Source organism: Oryza brachyantha, chromosome 2 (genome assembly GCF_000231095.2).
Source record: "Oryza brachyantha chromosome 2, ObraRS2, whole genome shotgun sequence".
In the NCBI taxonomy this organism is placed as follows: Eukaryota; Viridiplantae; Streptophyta; class Magnoliopsida; order Poales; family Poaceae; genus Oryza; species Oryza brachyantha.
This window is the reverse complement of record NC_023164.2, coordinates 14047084-14062855: the sequence shown is the minus strand read 5'-3', so window position 1 is coordinate 14062855 and position 15772 is coordinate 14047084. Positions and strand designations below refer to the sequence as shown.

The 15772-nt window shown below is 38.6% G+C and overlaps 1 protein-coding gene across 1 annotated transcript; it reads right to left on the bottom strand.

Moving 5' to 3' along the window:
- Positions 1-355: 355 nt before the first annotated feature.
- On the bottom strand, positions 356-8663 carry LOC102700029 (protein PAT1 homolog 1-like). Its single transcript, XM_006648608.3, has 5 exons — positions 8447-8663; positions 8144-8328; positions 6811-6867; positions 3730-3799; positions 356-2973 (listed from the first exon to the last, which is right to left on the bottom strand). The coding sequence occupies exons 2-5, from the start codon at positions 8282-8284 to the stop codon at positions 893-895; spliced, it is 2349 nt and encodes a 782-aa protein (XP_006648671.1). The 5' UTR covers positions 8285-8328; positions 8447-8663; the 3' UTR covers positions 356-892.
- Positions 8664-15772: the final 7109 nt, after the last annotated feature.

The window sequence follows — 15772 nt, the reverse complement described above, 5'->3', positions numbered from 1 at the left end:
ATCAGTTACCTCCATAAACTGAGTGACAATTCAAATTTAGGCACCCCACCTGTGACAATTCAAATGGACCAGCTTAAGGCCACACTAACAACTACACGAACTGTACAACAAAGGCAGGCAGCCTTAATCCTGGTAGGAAGTACATGATGCAACCAGAGTTTCCTCCTAAAAATTGTAACCATACAGAATAGTGAACAAAACGAACATTGTGACTGTAAACTAAAGCCAAAATGTTCGACCAACCTGACGGGAAGAAATAAAATGACAACAAATTGTGACGATCTATAAATAATAGATGTACCCACCACCCCAGTTTCCAGTACCTGGAAATACTGGCATCTCCATGACATTTTAATTACCTTTCCAGAAACCTAATAAACAGCACATCATTAATCCAACACACTTTGGTCCTAATTAAAACAGATAAGACCAGAGTACCACTTTCACACTGGGCACCTTCCGCATTAGTAAAATGACAGACTGGAAGGACCTAGTATCACAACCTGTACAATCACTGCTGCTACGCCCACTACTCTTGGATGTCTTCTTCACTGGGAGCATATGAATGTTAAAGAACTATATAAATTCTGCTCCAACGAGATGGCTAAGTTCATCACTGCATAGTGTTACAACAGTGCACCTACATATGCATATCAGGTGGGTGCTATATAAATGACCCACAGAAAGGAGATTGCTGGACTATGAGATTAATCTGAAACCTAAAGTCACAATCTGAAGGCTAATTTTCCTGAGCAAATGGAACTTTATCCAAGCTCACACCTTATCAAGGGTTATGCATGTCTCCAGATATTTAAGAATCACCATCTGCAGACAAGGCACAGTTAAGTCCTTTAAGCATTGACAATCTACACTTTGACATCTTGAGCAATTATCAACCAGGAACAGACTCAGAGGTGATGTGCCCACCATTTGCATCGGTGGGATTAAAACCGGTCACTGGCATAGTTCGCTGCGCAAAATCAAGCAGTAGCTGGCGTTGCTGATCATTTGTATGTGGAAGGCTTGCACGTAGTAACTCAACTGGCATCTCCCTGCTGGTTGCTTTGGAGACTTCAGATCCAACTACAGAGCCTGGTGGTTGCATGACAAACATCTGCCTAATACTTTCGTACTTGCTGATACAGTATTTTGTCAGAAGTCCAAAGAAAGCATCAAATGATGCCTGCCAGAGAGTTCGGTTTGACACTGTATAGCTGGCTGCAGCATGCTGGTCAGTAAGTAACTCAGTTGCTCGATCCAGTACTGATTTAATAATAAGGGAAGCCCCATCACCAGAAGAGCTAGCAAGAGGACGCAGAGGTGGCTGCTCAGATGAACAGACCACAGCAGCAAGGCAAGCACTAAGAGCACCTAGTTCCATATGGCGCACACAAGATGAAACAGTCTTCGCAAGAGCAACTGTTGTTTCTGCTGCACTGGAATCTGATGGTAAACCCCCAAACAAGTACCTCAGATGTCTAAAAATAGCCATGCAGACTATACGGGTCAACTCACTTCCAGGGGTAAGAAGTCGAAGGTAACGTGACAATAACTTGCGTCCTTTAGGAAGAGACACAATGCGAAGAAAAACAATATCATCCTTAGAGGCCAATCCAGATGAATGGCCTGATGTGCTCGGTCCGAGAGGGTCAACAAGCTGAAGTGATGCAGCTAGACCTTCAAGGAGGACCTGCCGTCTTCGCCTCAGTTGGAAACCATTATCCTGTGCCTGACTAGACTGCAACAGACGGTCAATATCATCCACCTCAAGAAGAAGGCAGAGGGCATCTTCAACAGTGACTCTAGCGGCCAGCATTGGTTCCTTTTCCAGTGGCCTCAGAGAAGACTTCGGATCATGAGAACCATCACCTGATGAAGGAAGGTCAATTTCAAGAAGAGAACGAGGCCTGCGTATGGAAGAGAAAGAAACTCTTCCTAGAGCATCAACCTGAAGATATGCATGATGGTCGCCGCTAGATCGGGACTTTGAAGGCAAATCTTTCATTGATGTTGGGGAGAAATTGGCCTTTGGCCTAGAATTGACACCCCTTTTTGCGATGCAAGCTTGATGGTAATAATCAACTACATAAGGATCACTGCTGTGACTTGCTGAATGTTGCATTCTTAAGATAGATTCAATCTCTTCAGATGACATGTACTTAGATCTGAATTTTAGTCCTCCACCATCACCATTTTGACTAGTAGTATCGGACAATGGTTGAGAAAAACGTATGTTGTGTTTTCCCCTTCCTGACCTTGATCTCTTGTCTCTTGACGAAGGAACACTGCTAACAGACTCTAATCTTCCTGTTAACTCTGGGGAGTGATGTTGGTAAAATATGTGAGACGGTAAATTTAGGTAATTCTGATGGGGTTGGACTTGAACTTGTGCCAATCTCTGCTGCTGTTGAGAAAATAACAGTGATGACATTGGGCTATTTGGAAGTGATATTTGTTTCTGTAACATGTTCGGCAGTAGATTGAATTGATCCCCAGCGTACATGTTGGCTTGGTTTGGCCAATCATTTTGCATGGCACTGTTTATAGGAAGATTTGGAGTGCCAAAAGACATGCTCCCTCCATATGGTAGTCCATGAGATAGACCAGCCATATGGTATGGAGAACTTGGAAGTGACATGCTTGGAGAACCCATTTGCAGGCCAGCACCAAGCGACGGAATGCTCCCATGGCGTGTAAGGCCTTGAGCAGTATAAGGTGATCTGCCGCCTGGTGGAGGAAAGGATGTAAATGAAGGAGATTTTGGTGCAATTATAGGTTCACTTGCACGGTGCTGCAGCGGTTGTTGAGGATAGGAAGATGTTCGGCTCAATGACTTGTCACCCCCTTGCTGCATCAGAGTGTGAGACTGTGACCACCATCTTTTACTTTCCTGAAATTCCTCGTCCTCTAATATGTCTTGATCTACCCAGTTGGGAAACTCTACATCTTCAGGCCAATCAACAGTCAGAGAACCTGAAAAGGTCATTTGCATAGTTCAGTAACAAGTTGATCCTTTAGGGTTTATTTTACTTATGAAAACGTCCCAGAGTTCCAATACCATAGTTGCTTTACAGCAAAGATGTAATAGACACAAAATAGCCTTTCTTCCAGTCAAAATTATGGCATTAAAATTTTGAAAACATGTGTAGTAATGAAGAATAGAAGCATTTATAAATGAGATTACATAGAGCTTTCGACAAAGATGCATACAAAAGCTGCAATATAGAACTCTCTTAGTGAAAACAGTTCTATACAATTCATAATTTTCTTTTACAACAGACTATTGACATGACACACAAATCCACAACTGTCTATCGCAATTCAAAATGTACCAGCAGTTAGCATTTGAAATGCAAAATTGTTGACTTCAACATAGGGATGGACGTGGGTTGCCTCATGGGAATTCATGGGCATCATAGCCAGCTCTAGTTTAACTAGCTCTCGTTTAACTAAATGAACATGTTTCCCTTTTAACATCTTAAAAAGGAAATTTAGTTTATTTGGTTGAACTAAAGACGGCCATAAATTACCCACGGGCCGACCCGCATCTGCCCATAGTTTATTTGGTTGATGCATATGTTCTTTTTTGGGGTATGGAAAGATGGTGCATGTGTTAATATTGTAGTCAACAATCTTTTAAAAACAAAGATTGGGCATCAAATTTTTCACAAGGATATACACAAAATATACTCCATAACATTTTCTAACAGAGCATATATATTGACTTACTTCCTCTTGAGATGGATCGTCTGTCACCAATAACACCAGGATTGTGTGTTCCGCTAATGCTTCGGTTCAACTGACAATAAAAAATGTAAATAAATAAATGTGCAACAGAAGAACGAACACATACAACAAGAACAGAAGTTAAGGCAAGAACAAAATAAACTATGGGCAGATTTGTCATATGCAGGCAATTTGTCAGGTATAGACAAAAGTTAAGGACTCGTTAGTGATTATGACCTAAATTCCTAATCCCTTGGTTGCATAGACATGGGCTAAGTAATGTGATATAACTAGGGGTGAAAATGGGTCAGGTATTTCCCGCCTGTCTGCCCGCCCGCCCGCCCAAATTAATTTGGGATAAATTCAGGTCAGATATTTGGGTACCCAGAAATTTACACGGATCCGGAGCCGAATCAGGATTTTTTCTGGCGGATATGAGATCGGTTTCGAGAGAACCGTACCTAACGGATACGGATTATCCAGGATATAAGATGGATATTACCTGGATATGTATCTGGATTACTATCCGGTTTAATAGGCGGCCTGCTGAAACAAGGCCCAAGCCCAATAATCAGCCACCGCTCACGGCCTCAGGCACAGTCGCACACACAGCATAGACACAGGCAGGGTTCGTGAAACTGTGGAACTCGCGAAAACCGCAGTACCGCGCACCCGCGGATCCCGCACGAATATTTTTCGCGAAAACCGCGACAAATTTGAATCTAAAAATTTTGAATTTAAAATCCACGGTTACCGCGCGGTTTTGGGTCAAAACCACGTGGTTTCGGGTCAAAACCGCGCAGTTTCGGGTCAAAACCACACGGTATCGGCCGAAAACCATGGCTAGTGTAATCCGACAATTAGGTGCAAATTAGTTTTGAAAAAAACTGTAAAAATACAAGAAAATAGAAAACTAGTACGTAGCTATATTTATGACATTTAGGACATGTTATATGGGAAAAAAGAAAATTTTAACATATTTTTTTCTAAATTTTTGACAAATTTTAGCATCACAAGTGTACTTACAATCAAATATTACGTATAAAACTAATACATGTTTACAAACATGTGACTACATTAGTACATATATAATTTACCTTAGCTTGGGTACTAGAAATTAACAAAAAAACCTACAACAAAATATTACTATCTACATCACAAATAGCTAACGCAATAAAAAATATGCCTCATGTATCAAGTATCAACTACATAGTCAACTAAGTGTTGCAAACATTCAAATATGTGTCTCATGTATCAAATACGTACATAACTAGGTGCTGTGAAGTGTGAACAATACCGTTTTTTATTTTACCTAACCATTTTTCGGTATTGGATTTTTATTCATTCGTAAATTTAGTTTTTACATCAATTTTTTTCACCAAACATCATTACAAATCAATCTCTACATCATATATTTTTCCACAAATTTTCTTAAATTTTTTAAATTTGGACCAAATTTGCGGACGGTTACCGCGGTATACCGAAGCCGTGCCCCGGCGGAGAGCGCGGTTACCGCGGTAACTGTCACGGTTTTCACAGTTTCACGAACCCTGGACACAGGCGGTCAAGCACGGCACGCACACAGCCACCACCTCACCCGCATAGCCCCACCACCGCCCGGCCTCCAGCTCGCCGCCGAGGCACCAACCGGCCTCGGTCACCCGTAATATAGTTGCATTTTGGATATATGCAAATATTCAATAGCTATTGTCTATATGGTATATATGGTTGTTGCTTTGACTTGATATCCACATAAATATTCGTACCCGGGAGTTCTCGTATCTATCTTGGTATTTATTTGTATCGTATTTGTACCCACTATTAACCGTGACGGTATCCGTATTCGATATTATCCGTGTTCGATCCGATTTTGATTGCAAAATGTGGGTTAGGATATGGGAAGGACTAGGGATGAAAACAGATCGAATACGATCGAAAACTAGCTATATCATATTCGTTTTCATATTTTTTCAAAATTGAAATCGGAATCGGAAACTCGGATATAAAAATGGAATCGAATATTATCGAATACAAATACAGAGTGAATACAAATCGAAATGAATACGGTGACGGATATTAATCGGAACATAAAACCTCTTAAACTAAGCTTCACAAATCATTGAAGAAATACAACTTGTTAATTTTTTATAAGTATACAACTCATCAACATTTTCAAATACAAGTGATTACTGATACCATAAAAAGAAACATATGTGGTGGTTGTGGGGTCGTGGACGCCTAGACTGCTTGAAGCCAGTTAGTCAGAACCAGCTAAGGTTAACACTAGTTGGGCCGTTAGTATGGACTTCTTTAGGTTGGGCTGATTGGATTGAATGGTTGATGTACTGGTCCGGATATCTGAAAATAAATCTGGATAGTATCCGACCGTTTTCCGAATCTAACGGATATCACTCTTACCGTATTCGTTTTCGTATCCGAAGAAAAAATCTGGATTCAAAAATTTCCAAAACTATTCGACCAAACCTATCTGAATCCAAAGAATGATCCGGTCGGACAAAAATTATTCGAATCACTTTCAACCCTAGGAAGGACGAGATCCGAGCGAACCCGACCCGTTTTCACCCCTGGATATAACATATCCTTAGAAAAGGAGCAACAGACTAGTTGATCACTCCAAAACAATTTGAGACACTATAGACTTAGTATTTAGATCTTCTATGAGCAATTGGGCCTTAGATGGGGCAGAAATCAAAATACTTGCAGATTGCAGAGCAGATTATTGCAATGCCAAAATAAGCTAGATTAAGGAATTCAGCCTAAAGGCTTAACTAATATGTGCTGTTTATCCAGAACATGCTTGGCAGTAGGCAGCCTAGTTGTAGTGGAAGAAGGCAGATAGCTACAACTATGAATTGGGTGGGGTAATAAGTTATATGCCCCTACAAAGACGTGGTTTGAAGGTGCAATCTTTCTGGGGAATACAATTAATTTGTCGATAAGAATGACCTTAACATATCTAGTACAGTAATACTTCAAGGACAACTGCAAAATGAATCCAAGTGAAGTCACATTACTTTTTCTAATGAAACCTCAATTTGAAACACTGGAGCTTGTGAAACAAACCTTCGCAAAAGTGCTCGCAAGATCATCAATTTCGGACAAGTTACTCAGATTATCAATCTGCAGAACATAGTAAATTGAATCAGAATAACTCCATGACACTAAAAATTATAATAATGCATAATTTATGATGGGAAGTAGAAATCAAAAGCACTGAAAATAAAAAAGAAGGGCATGTATAGGATAAGGGGCGACTCAAACATGCATGTCTCCCTAACTCCTTGTAGAACCTTAGCTTCCGCATAATACGGTTCAAAGATTGATAGACAATTGCAATGTAATTTCGGACGCAGTTTTGCCCATCATAATAAACTCCAAGTGGCTATTTAGACAAGCACATTAACTAATTCAATTCAACCCCCCTAAAACTGTTTCATTCAAACAGCATAAGTATAAATGGAGTAGTTAAAATTACAATCACTGAAAGCTGGTAGTGTTAACCAACACAACCTTAGGGTTACATACATAACATGGATCATAAAACCACCATTTGATCCATAGAAGATCCAAATCACCTCAAAATATTTCAACCTTGCTAAATAGTAAGCCCATATCAAGTATCAAAAATGAAGTGGAGAATGCAAAATGGCAATACAGCTAGCAGTGCAAACAGTGAACTCAAGCATCTTGTAACGAACTAGTTATACGGTTATTTTCAAATTATGTTACTATACCAAAATGCAGAAATAGTTATCTTCAAGCTCCAGAGCAAATGAGAGTTGGGCCAAGCAACATAAGGAAAAGTATGCTGGAAAACTAACCAAACCAAAAATCCAACCATAGCTACAAGCTATACAGCTATAGTTTGATGGGCTATCAAAAGGAATTACAGGACTTAAAAGAAGGCAACAATAGGCTTGTGACAGAACAGCCAAACTGCTACCTTAAACATTATCGATTTCACTGTTGTATATCCAGATGAAACATTCATAGTCACTACTCCATCCACTGTTCTAGTGATTCTCAACTCAATGCATTTAGCAACAGGGTGGAATGGCACTTTTCAGCTACCAAACACTGATAAACACCATCATTCAAAGCACATGAAGGTAAAGGGTCCGCATATCATTGACCACAAAAACTTTCCACCATAGCCACTTCTCGAACACTGGCGATGTGAACCTCAGCTCCACTAAGAACACCCTAGAGGCCCATCACATGGATTTACTCTCGATTCCTCCTAGCAGTAAGCCTCCACTGCCAGTTGCCACTATGCGGAAACGGCGGAAAAGAGAACAAGCATGCATGTGAACCAAGAACACACACGAATTATCTAAGAGGGCGATAATTCGCAACGCGTAGCACGGCAGCTCAAGGTTTTCAGAATCCGCCGCACCTCTTCTCCAACAGAAGCGAGCCGGTAGAGCCCATCTTCGGCCCCGCCGAATCCACCGCCATTGCCATCACCACCGTCATCCTCCAAGCAACCGATCGGCTCGAGCCCCTCCGGCGCAGGGGCGGATCTAACGTGGGACATGTGGGGTTCAAGAAGTCCTCTTCTTGAGCAGGGGAAGAAACAAACTGCAATTCGTACCAAGGTTAGCAAATCAATAACAGAAAACCGCAGCTTCCAGATCTACAAGAGAAGCTTAGGGTTAACGCAAAATTCGAGAGAAGAGGACTCGTGCGTGAAACGGACCAAGGGTGCGGAGGAAGCAGCAGGACGACGACGACGGCGGCGGCGGCACCGCCCCTGCGGAGTGCTCCTGCTCTGCTGCTCTGCTCGCGGGGTGGAGATTGGCGTCGGCGTCGGCGGAGGGCGAGCTCGCTAGGAGTCGACGACGAGGGCAGTAGCGGAAATATCCTCGAGGCACTCTGATTTACTCGCTCTTTCTCTATCTTTTTTTTCCCTTCTGGGACACTCATTAGGGCTTATTCGGTTCAGAGTTAAAAAAAAATAAGAGTAATATGATGTATCACGATACCCATTTCTAGAAATTATTTTTTCAATATATTTGAGTGGATAGAATTTTCTTTATGTTTTCTCAAATTCGACCAGATTGTTTCGATTGTCTTCTCTCCTTAAGGGGGTCTTGCATTTATACTAATGACGCCGGAATAGGGAGGCAAGCATGGATATTATACGAATAGTCTTGGTAAAAACCGAGTAGGACTTTATATTTATTTTCTTATTGGTTACTTCTGTCCAAGATTTTATCCATATGTATTACTTATTTATGTATAGGATTAGATATGTACATGTATCTGGGGTATCTCATATTTGTAACACTCATAATTGGCTAGCAGATCATAAACATATTAGGGATAAAGCTCATCTCTTGAGTCAAATGAAAGATTTTAAGGACAAATCTATAAAGGGAAAAACACTGATCTGATGAGATGCATACAAGGTTTATGTGACAAATCTATAAAAAGATAAGCACTCTTATGACAAGAATGGACGACTAAATTGATGAAAATGGACAAATTAGTATTAAAAGAAGGGTAAAATGTAGAGATAACTAAAAATAACATTTTGATTGTCTAATAGGTTTAATTGTTGATCATTTTGTTGGTTATTCCAACTAAACCGACCTTAATCCTTTTATAAAGAGGTTGTGCTTCTCTTCACAAAGCCTTCTTCGCGTCTATTAGGTCTCAGGAATAAAAAATACTCTAAGAAACCTAATGCACACGGAAAGAAACACGAGATACTGCCGGTCTTCAACTCTGTTAGTCAGACCATCAGCCCTACACCATGGTCTGCTATCTGATCTCGGGCTTTATCTAAATTTAGCCAAATCTAACTGTATTTTTATTGGATGCCAAATTTACATGTCAACGGATCAATGGCAAGTGTGGTGAGCTTCAACTATTAGTGCATCCACTATGTGGTTCTAAAGTGGGTAGTAAGGAATAAAATACTACTACTACCAGCTTATATATATTACAGAAATAGTAAGTAACAAGCTGGTTTTGTGGGAATAAACTCTTTCCATGAATTGGTAAATAGGTTATTCCCAGACTTTATATGAGTTGAGATAGAAACATATTTATTCATTGATGATGGATCTTTATAATTAACACGAATAAAATGATGGAGATCAAGCTACATAAGTGATTGACATAATGACAAATGCACGTGAAATTAATGTTTCGTTTGAGCAAAATGCTATTTAGGCCCTGTTTTTTTCGGCTTAAAATTATTGAGTCAGATTATTATAAGCTAGATTGTTATAATCTGTAGTAGAATACGCTGTGAGTTATTTCTTTCCTAGATTATTATAGCCTAGATTATTGGGTTTGCAAGTCTAAAGAGAGAGTGAGGTGGTATGGTGGATAATTTTTCATCCAATAAGCCAAAAAAGGCTCACGTAAATGAGCTTATCAGATTATAATAAGCTGGGCTCTAGATTATAATAAGCTACTTCAATAAGTTGTTTGTTTTTTCAGTTTACTCTCAATAATCTGGATTATAATAATCTCAAGCTGAAAGAAACATGGCCTTAGTCTCTACGTTGATGATATGGAGATGATTAAGGTATGATTTTATTATTATGTCTATATTTGTTAAGAATGAATCCTATTCTTCTATAGGATAAACCTTCATGGAATCATCTCTAAATATGCATACACCTACTTGAACTAAAAATTTTGTATGCATATATTAGGGGGAGCAAATCATATATATGCATGTATTTAATTCAATCCAATCACTCTCATTTTAATTGAGATAACTAAATTTGAGCTTAATTTTAAGTATGTGACACTTGTGGTGTTGATTAATGCTCCTAAATTTATTCATATCATTTTACATATGCGTTTGGTTGGTCAACAAGTGGAGATTGACAAATGGATGGGACTAAAATTTTCATTGAGTTGAATAGGAAAAATAGCTCCCAAGATTTGAAAAAGGCATTGATACTCAAGTGAAATCATGACACTTAAAGATATTAAGAATGACAAATTGAAGATGTTAGGGTGCAAAGTAGTTGTTTATGGTAAGACGATGATGGACATGTGGTACTTGATTGTGATGGACCACGGGGTAGTGAAGAGCAAGCAAGAGGCTTGGCACCAAAGGACAAAATCCAGTGGTGAAGGGTGAGTGAAGGCTTTGTTGTGATAGATCGTGCGAGGCCACTAGAAGTTATAGGTAACCTCATCAATAATTTGAACAATAAAAATGTGAAATGATTTTGGTATTAGCATTCCTTAAGATTAACAAGGAAAATAACGAGATGTTCCGATTGATATAAATCGCTTTCTGTTTACTTTTGAGTATAGGGATGTCGTGCTATTAAGAAGGATGCAAAGTCGATGTGTTTGCGTAGGTCTTTGTGCTCAAATTGACCTACTCAAGTGTTACCTTGAAAAAACCAAAGTTTTGTTCAATACTTTAGGGCTTAGTTTAGGTTTGGTTGGGTAGCACTCTAAGTGAGCTTTTTCATAGAGTCCACGATCATCGAAAACAGACTTCTAAGAAAATATTTGTGCCTGTTTTACCTACGTAACATCATAAGTGTTGTGAAGAAGTAAATTCTGTTAATTCTTGATGGCAGTTACATTAAGAATAGAAATTCTGTTAATTCCTGTCAGAAGTTCCGTTAAGAAGCAGATTCAGTTATGTTGCTTCTGTTAAGAAAAATAATGGAATTTCTAGAGACAGCAATGAGTCTATACCCACTGGATATGGCTACTCCAAACCCACCTCCATGAAATCAAAACCTACTCACTGGAGTATCTATTTACATTAGTGGGTATAATTTTTCCCCATACACATACCCACGTAGGTAAAATATACCCAAGGGTAACCCACACCCAATTATCACCCACATGTTCAATAAAAATAATAATATATGATCAAAAAATAAGACATGACTTACAAATTTCACAAAAAATTAAGAATAACCAGAAATTTCACCACATAACCAAATAGCGCATAAACTAGCTGTGCATCATCATAGTATTGTAATATAGATGTTGATTTAGTACTTCCACATCCATTGGGTTGGTCCTAATTTAGATGGGTCAAAGGCTAGAATTTATTACTTATTTTTAATGGGTATCCACTAGGTCATGGGTATGGATACTACAAACTCATACCTAGACTCAACAACCCATTGGATATAAAACTTTCTCATTAGTGCACCCACGGATACAAAACTTAATCCATTTATCCACCCTAATAGGGTGGATACCCACTGAATTTTGGATAATGGGTCTCCATTGCCATCTTTAGGAAATTCTGTTAGGTTTCAATGCAATTTTTGTTATGTGTGAAATTCCATATCAAGATCTTCCATCCATGATCATTGGAGTGATGATTTGGATATAATATAAGTTCCATTTGAATTAACGGAATTTCCGGTATGCGTGTAACAGCTAGTTTTGAGGGGCTTGGGTAAATCATCCTTCACTTCTCCATCCATAGGTGTTGTGATTATGAAGAGAAACAACTATCAAAAGCCAAAGAGCTCACCCTTATTCCCCTACCTTAGTGGTATCTCTTTGTGAGAGAGATTTGAGAAGATGAGAGTGTTGGATCGAGAGATTGAGAAGTTGAGAGCTATTGACCTTTACTCCATTCATTTGAGCGCTTGAATTCATAGCAAGCAAATCATGATTGTGTTTGTTACTCTTAGATATTAAGGTCTCCTAGATGGCTAGGAGTCGCTCGTGAGCACCGAAGGTGTTGTTGTGCCACGAAAAGTTTGTGAAGGATTTGAATTTTCCTTTGCAAGGAAAGAAATTAAGAGTAAAATCGAGGAGCGCATTTGTGCAACCTCGTGAGAAAACAGGGTTGAAAGAGACCTAACTTTGTGGCACCTTAACGGAGACTGGATCAGTGGATCCGAACTTCAGTAAAACAAACCATGTGTCCTCTCTCTTTGTTTGCTCATTATTGCTATATTTCATATCATGCTTGAGGTTGTTTTTTCCTGATCTACTTGTATGCAGAGTTTACCTAGTTGATATCATATACTCCCTCATTCCCTAAATGTTTGACACCATTGACTTTTTTATAAACGTTTGGCTATTCGTCTTACTCAAAAAATTTACATAATTATTAATTATTTTATATCATTTCATTTATCGTTAAATATACTTTTATGCATATATGTAGCTTTACATATTTGACAAAAAAAATTTGTATAAGATGAATAATCAAACATTTATAAAAAAGTTAACAGCGTCAAATATTTAGGGACGGAGGTATTATTTTGGTAGTATGTATTGTTGGTCACCTATGATTCATATATATACATATTGCTTATGATAAGATATAGCTTGTTTTGGTTTGCTTGCATGTGTGCTTCTCTGTCCCTGACAGAGATTTCGTTAGTATTCAATGCAACTTTCAGCAGGTGTTGTTACTTTCACATTAGCTCTGAAAGTTTAAATCGTCTATTCACCTGGTCCAGGCGACGTTAAAATCTTTTTCACTTGGATACACGTGTGATTATAATCATGAGTTTGTCTATGGAACAACATGTCTTAATTTTTTTGTAATTTCAACAGGATTTCTTTATGGTACAATAAAAAACGCTACTGACACGTGCATCGTCCAAAAAAAACATGTGCAAGAGTGCTTTTTTTAAGAGTAAATTGCGCTACTGATGAATGAACTTGCGAGGTGGGTGCAATTTAGTACATATTTCAGTGCACAAACTTGTCTAGTGCGTGCAAACTAAAGCCAAAAAAACATACTATGTCTACAATAATTAGGTTTACGAGTGGGCTCGTATGTCAAGATAATGTCATATACATATGCACATGCTCAATCAAACATAGAGTAAGTAATTTTATGTATAAATAAATGATTTACAAGACATAAACGGGGGTATAAAATAGATAGAAAACAATGGAAAATAAAATAAAAAACATACATAAAGGATATTTGCACATATGACATCACGGTTCCTTATGTGCATGTGACATCCTAATCAAGTTTAACTCAGCATGATTTGCCATAATATATTGTTTTGGACTTGGTTTGCACGCACTAAGCAAGTTCATGCATCATAATAAACATTTTACAAGTTTATGTACTAAACTGCAGCCACCAAACAAGTTTGCGTACCACCAACGCAATTTACTCTTTTTTTTAATGTGTGTGTCATTATGCAGTTTTGTACATGAAGCTTAAAAAAGATAGATCACTAGAGTGGGTGCCGGGCTTTTAAACACTTAAAAGAGCAAAATGGGCTCCTGGTTTTGCCACTTAAAGCGAGTTTATTTATTTATTATTACAATTCTAATGAAAATATATTTTTAAAAAGTTTACAGATATGTACCCAATGCTCTCTAAGAGTTGTTTTTAGCGATGCTCTTCTAGTGGGTTTCTCATGGGCAATTTTTTTACATGGAGAACGTGCACTAGCCCCCGTGAACGAGCCACTGGAGGCTGGCAAATTTGGACGCGGTCCAACAGCCTCCCATTAGGAGAGTGTTTTTTCCTGGTGATAGGGAGCCGCTTGCAAAAGGCCACAAAAGGGTGAGTGCGGGAGAAGGGGGCTGACTAATTTTGCAAGTGGCATTCTTATCGTCCACTGCACAAAATTTTGTTTCTCTGTAGAACTGCTTATAAAATTGCTAGGCAAAGCTGGGTGGGGGGGGGGGGGGGGGACAAGCACTCCCCTTTAAAACCCCTTGTTATGAGGTTTTTTGAATTATTTTAGATCCATTGTCAAACTTTAGATTCTATATGTAGATGATATATTTAGAGAGTATAGCAGGGTTTGCATCTGGATGGAAGACAAAAGGAATGGTCATTGCGCTAGCAAAGACACCCATGGAGTGAGCATCATGATGCATTGATGGTACATTTTGTGCTAACGTTAATGGAACAACAAGATATTAGTTGATAGCTGGGTTCACGAAATCGTTGGTTATCATTTTGATGTAACTAGGATTACCGCTAGGGCATGGTAGTAGTGACCAGTGATTTCATTTGGGTTAAATTTGTCTAAGTTCAAAAAATAAGTCGGTTTAACAAGTGACAATTTTCACTTCAACCACGTGGTTAACGCAATGAAATCGTGACAAAAATGTCCCTACTGCGACTAACCTTGGTTCAACTCGCAACAATTTTTGTTCAAACAATGCAGTTCCCATGTCTTAGCACGGAGTCCAAAAATTTGAATTCAAATGTTTGTTCTAAGAATTTGCAATGTTTGGAGGTATCCTCATGGTTACCGCCCTACTGCTGGGTGGTGGATTCTGTTCGACGGATGGTTTTGCAAACCCTGATTGATAGTTCAAATTAAGTTTGCGAACAAAACTTTCCTTAGTTTTATGTTGCTAAGGGAACAAAACTTCACTTGTATTCTTGTACTAACAAAATCCACAAAAACTAGGTGCTGCTAGTACATGATAAAATGTTTACTAGGACAAGAGCACGTAAATGTGAATCTGAAAGGTAAGAATACAAGCCAAAACACAGGGGATCATTTTTTTCTTTTTTCAGCGAAAAGAACAAAACGGCATATTTGCAAACGAAAAAATAACTTATAGATAAAACTTTTATATAGGTGTTCTTATTGATCTAATAGGAAATACTGAAATAACCCACATACGAAGTCTCTTTTCTAGTTCGACTGTATGAAATTATTATCTAGTTTCTTGGTTTTGAATAATGGTTGTATGATTTGTTCACTTTTCTTCTGAACGTTAATGTTCAAATCATTGTTATCTAACATAATTTTGATAGTTATTTATTATTATCGTCTAATTTCTATATAAAATTATAAGTGTTCTAAGTTAATGATATAGGTATGGGTACTCTTTGGGTATCCATCACCCACTAGCGGGTATAAGATTATTGGAGCAGAAATTTTATCATGAGTACCGGGAAACAAAACACTGTGGGTAGATAGGCCTACAGTGGTGTCGAACTGCTGATAGAACACACATGGACACATAAATGAGTGCAAGCTCTTTGCGCCCTGTCAGCATAAAAGCCAAGGACGAAAAATATCTGGTAATATCGTCCTAGAGCATGTAAGATCGGAGTCAAAATTTG

Excerpts from the sequence above, each read along its gene's own strand:
- LOC102700029 (XM_006648608.3), bottom strand. The coding sequence starts at position 8,284 with ATGTCCCACGTTAGATCCGCCCCTGCGCCGGAGGGGCTCGAGCCGATC. Across the intron at positions 6,868-8,143 it reads TCGCTTCTGTTGGAGAAGAG|ATTGATAATCTGAGTAACTT; the intron begins GTGCGGCGGATT and ends TATGTTCTGCAG. Across the intron at positions 2,974-3,729 it reads ACGATCCATCTCAAGAGGAA|GTTCTCTGACTGTTGATTGG; the intron begins GTAAGTCAATAT and ends TGACCTTTTCAG.